This window comes from Stylophora pistillata, chromosome 4 (assembly GCF_964205215.1).
Source record: "Stylophora pistillata chromosome 4, jaStyPist1.2, whole genome shotgun sequence".
NCBI lineage: Eukaryota > Metazoa > Cnidaria > Anthozoa > Scleractinia > Pocilloporidae > Stylophora > Stylophora pistillata.
This window is the reverse complement of record NC_142522.1, coordinates 13956356-13961325: the sequence shown is the minus strand read 5'-3', so window position 1 is coordinate 13961325 and position 4970 is coordinate 13956356. Positions and strand designations below refer to the sequence as shown.

Below are 4970 nucleotides of genomic sequence, written 5' to 3'. Positions count from 1 at the left end.
AAATGCCAAATGGACCTGGACGTTTATGAACGCCTCTGCTCCATTTAGGGCTTTGGTTCTCCTTTAATTGTTCCTGATTTTCTACAAGTTTGCAATTGCTCTGAATAAAGGAAGAAACTTATGAACCAAATTCAGAGTAGCATGAGTTTTAGCTTTATTCCACCCGTCCAGAAAAGAAAGCTGGCTTACAGTAATCAATGTGTTTCAGTTGATACTTCAGAGGGAACCGAGCCTGTGCATATATACGCGACACGTAATTCTTAGGGCACTCGCGGGCGTTCGAGGGCACTCGCGGGCGTTCGAGGACGCTCGAGGCGAAAAAACTCTCTCCTTTCCCTTCCTCCTCCGGCATCGGCCTAAAAGGAAGGGAATCGATTCCCCCTGTGATGCCAGAACAATAATACACTGCCAGCCTTTTCTTGTTAAAATTTTTATTAACATTAACAGAATAGCTGACTGATAATGATCCTTTTGGGAATATAAAATAAATGTTTTGAATTAAACTTGCACAACTGTCGATAAGATATTAGTTACTTTCTCCAACAATCTTCAGTTTTAACCAAAATTCTTTGATACACATATTGCATAAACGCGGTAAGTAATGTCTTTAGGCGGTTAGGGCTTTCATAGGCGTTGCGTTCTGAGTGCTGTACCCAAATGTCATTCCATAACGGAACTTCTCACCTGAAAACCAAATAGAAAGTGAGACGTTTGGTTAATCTTGGAGGGAAGGAATCTGCCATTAATCTTGTACCCAGATCTCTCACTGACGAGGAGGGCTTTGCCAGGAAAGAGATCTAGGTACGAATTTAATCCGCCAATCGGAAGAAGAGTACCTTCGATTATTGCGTATGAAACCCCACGCATCAAGAATTCTTTACAACACGGACAAATAAGCTAAATTCAAAATTGAGGAGATTTCTGAAGTTTTACTCCTTCCTTTTTACTTACGCAACCTTTCTAGTAAGTTGAGAAAGATGATGTTTTCTTAGTGTAATAAATGGCAGAGCCGCAAACACAATTCCCCTTTATTCGCAAAAAGTGTACCTTGATAGGCTTGCTTTTAAAAATCGACACAATATTTGGCTAAACAGCAAGATGGAAGGGGAAGCAATCTTGTACGACTTGAAGCCATGGAGTTACACAAAGCCTTAGTAAATTCCGTTTCCGAGGGAACCTGTTTAAGAGAGTGAGCAATTTACCTGGCACATGTCCAGTGTAATGAGGAACTTGACCCGAACCTCGGATGTAAATCGGCTTGGTGTCGACGAGTTTGATCTCGGGTCGATTGACAGTTATCGGAAGCTCCTTGACCCGCTTCAGCCTGTCACTTTCAACCGCAAAATCACACAGCGCTTTATTCGTCAACGATGGATAGCCCATTCCCATTTCGCCCCTGGCTCGGGGAACGAATCCCGTGTATCCCGACATGAGGAATTTCTTCGGGTCGTCGTTACTCATAATGAATGGAGAGAGCGAATGCTGTAGAGCAAATGGGGAATAATACGCCTTAGGGCGAATAGTTATTGACTTGAGAGGAGTCTGGTACTTGGTCGTAATCAGGGTATCACTGGAGATCAGTTCTTTGGGAACGTCTTTGCCTTTTTGTAGCTCTGCGATTGTCCTAAGGTCGCGGATCTTCTGATGATTTTTCACTTGGTCTTCTTGGAAACTTGCAATAGCGCTTAGACATGTGTCTGCGTAAGGCTTTCCAAAGTAATGCTCTCCTTTTGGTATATAGCCTTATAAACGAAAAAAGGGTAAAGGTAAATTCTGTAATAGCTTTGCATATTTTCAAATGGGATAGGGATTTTTCCTTTGCGTATCGGGATTTGGGGCGAAATACATGTCCCTCACGGGTTGGGTACGGGGCCCAATAAAACATACAACCATCTGCAACTTGCTATCAGACCACTTTTCTCATTTGAAAAAGGGAACACTTGGAGGCATATCAAGTAACATCAACCGCGCACGTTTGTTAAAATTTTGTGGCACCGCTCTATATTTTCATTTAGCATATACAGTGGATAACCCTCGAGGCACGTTCTGATTAGCTACTCAAACTTCGAATATTCTTTGCTGTTCACCTCCGAGCAACGCGCACAAGAAGCGGCGCTCGAAATTATTGTAATCGTTGGCGGAATGAGTTAGTCATCTCTTTGTGCTTTATCATCGCAATATTCAAGCTAATGCTAAAAGACCTGTCCACCCAAGTGTCGGTGTATATTTACCTCTCCACTTACGTGGCTCGGTAAATTCCACCACCAGCCACCGACAGAGCTGAATAACGTAGACACACGCGCTAGGTTTTGGTGCGGAAAACGGATTTTGAGACGTTCTCAAGGTTACTTTTCTATTCTGTTCCTTAGAGGTGTTGTTTTCCTTACCGCTTTCCTTTTGCAGAACAACTTCCAAAAACCTTGTACACCCCCCGAAAAAATTTCGAAAATTAACTTTCTCCTTAAAAAACTTTGACATGGGAAAATGCCTTCGACTGCAATAAAATGCCTTGGTTTTAAATACCAGCTCCTTATCATTTTCGGCGGCAAATTTCGCTAAATTTCAAACCTCGCACGTGCGCTTGAACCCGCGTTGTGACCGCATACCTTTGACGTTATTCAACTTTGTCCTAGCCACCGTCACCTCGGTAAATAGTTGTTAAATATGCTCGAGTCATTTATGGCCGCAGCCTCATGTCTCTGGCTGGATTCTTTAATTCCTTCTCGAGAAAAGGGAGAGAAATGAGGAAACTGAAAGCAGAAACGGTACCTTGCACCGACACACTTCATTTACATGCCTATTGTATTAAATTTTGATACACCCGTGAAGGTTAAACCTTTGGTAAAATTCAGTTTTTATTTCGTTTTTTTTTTTTTTTTTTTTTTTTTACCAAGAGCTATACTTTTGAACATCTGCTCATTTTAGTGGGCAAATATCATCGCAGATAAACCGGTCAGTAATTTTTTTTTTTTGCTGGAGTACTTGTTCAAAAGTAAAAAAGAAACATTCGTGAAAGAAATTGTTTGAGCCTCACCGGTTATTAGCTTTTCTGTAGTGCCTAGACTGGCAGATGTTCCAGCGGCATATCATAGTTAGACAAACAAAGATAACGCAATATTCAGCGATCTGATGGGCAACGCATACATTACATAAATTTTAGAGCTCATGAAATCGAGACTTGTCTGCTCCCTTGGTTACAACTGTAAACTATTCATCGCAAGAGTCACACAACAGGGAAACACTGGGACGTCTGAATCTTATTTATCTCTTAAAAGCGAATTAAATAATTTCAAACCACTTCATCCAGCTCCAACATGATTCAATTTTTTATTGAAACATCGTCGGTCTTTTTTATGTTTCTGGTCCTCTCTTAACTTGAATAAAGCGTTTGCTACTCTTGTGTTTGTGTCTGTCACCATTGAATTCTTTTGATCTATTTTCTGTTGTTTATAGAGGAACGCAGGAAAGTTGTTTTAGGATTCGTAATGAAACAGTATTATATTCTAATATCTTTTTGACAAGTCCCTCTACAGACAGGGTTTTGTTTTCCTCTGTTTAGCAAAGCTAACCGCAAGAAAACTTTTATGACACTCGTTTGTGTACCAAGGATTATAAAATACGATTAGATAATCGTTTCAAAACAGGGCGCTAAGATATGTTTAAGAGCTAAAAGGAAGAAAAAACATTGTTCCTAGTTCTTACCTGTATAGTTCGGCACCATTTCATCGCACAATTTCTGATCCCCGAGATTTTTGCAACGCGCAGCTATCAAAGATCTCCTGTTGTCCTTCGGCGGTCGAGGATGTGGAGTAATGTCGGACAGTACAGGCCTGCCAGAGCAAGCCACACTTGATGTTGTCAAAAGCTGAGAGGTTGTTCTTCCGAAAGTTTCGCCAATTTGGTACTTGAATTGTGGGCAATAACCGCAATAACTGTGGAAGCAAAGCAATCATGAAAGCATAAATGCTTGCTGGCGAAAATGATGCTAGTATTCCATTTGAAAGCATTTGTGAGGAGCAAGCGATTTGGTTAGCGCGCGCCTGAGTAAAAAATCCTGCCCGATGTTACTTACCCAGGTATATGGTACGGATCCGGAGTCATAAGGGTAGATTTTCTGGTTCCTCTCATTTTTGCTCGCTGTCTAGATTCAACCCCGATAAAAGCGTGATCTTAGAAAGGCATAATCTACTAAAGCACTAAGATTCAACTGGATAGACAATTGACTAATAATACATTATACTTAATTATCCGTGTGACTTCATTAACAATAAAACCAGAAGGCCGCGCGAGCCCATGGGAATTAAAACACAAATACTTATTCGTTTGAATGCAAATTTTTAAGCCTAAAAGGCGTTCTCTTTTATTTCCAATTAGAGGTTTTCATGGTGAGCTATTGTTCTATCAAGACAATTGCTTTGTTCTTTTGATGTCAAGTCACCCAGATGGCAACACGCGAGATACAAATATGTAAATATGCATAGGAAACTCAACAGTGATTATCACTGATCACGCAGAAAAACTTGTCATCGGTTCGCTGCAGTGAATTCTTTTGCGAATATTAAAAGAAATTTCATTACCTGGCTCGGGAAATTGCACGCGGAATCTGATATTGGTTTTTAACGCGGAATTCACTAGTCATGTAATGAATTTTCCTTGAATAGAAATAATAAAAAAAGAAAACAGCAATAATATTGTTTGTTTTTTATTCTAGCCTCGTTTTTAACTCGCAGTTCCAACGTCATACCTCGCTTCGTTAACCAATAAGAATGCAAGATTTTATTCGGTTATGCGATTCTAGAAAGAATTTGTCGAAGTATCGACGGTATAATATTGCTTTCTTTTTTCCAGTGGTGACTGTGCATTATAGGTCGGTGGCAACAGTGACAAGCACGCGTTCCTCCTGACCTGCGGGCGTCACCATAGTAACGAGCATTCGTTGTATCGGGAATTTCTAAAGTTGGCGAAGTTTT

At 40.6% G+C, this 4970-nt stretch overlaps 1 protein-coding gene across 1 annotated transcript; it reads right to left on the bottom strand.

Moving 5' to 3' along the window:
• Nucleotides 1–414: 414 nt before the first annotated feature.
• On the bottom strand, nt 415–4232 carry LOC111345080 (ciliary microtubule inner protein 2B). Its single transcript, XM_022952336.2, has 4 exons — nt 4073–4232; nt 3703–3932; nt 1203–1742; nt 415–684 (listed from the first exon to the last, which is right to left on the bottom strand). Exons 1-4 carry the CDS (start codon nt 4126–4128, stop codon nt 608–610), a joined length of 903 nt encoding a protein of 300 aa, XP_022808071.1. The 5' UTR covers nt 4129–4232; the 3' UTR covers nt 415–607.
• Nucleotides 4233–4970: the final 738 nt, after the last annotated feature.

Coding starts and splice junctions, on each gene's coding strand:
- LOC111345080 (XM_022952336.2), bottom strand. CDS start 4,128: ATGAGAGGAACCAGAAAATCTACCCTTATGACTCCGGATCCGTACCAT. Junction 3,933..4,072: donor GATCCGTACCATATACCTGG/GTAAGTAACATC, acceptor TTGCTTCCACAG/TTATTGCGGTTATTGCCCAC. Junction 685..1,202: donor TTACACTGGACATGTGCCAG/GTAAATTGCTCA, acceptor TTTGGTTTTCAG/GTGAGAAGTTCCGTTATGGA.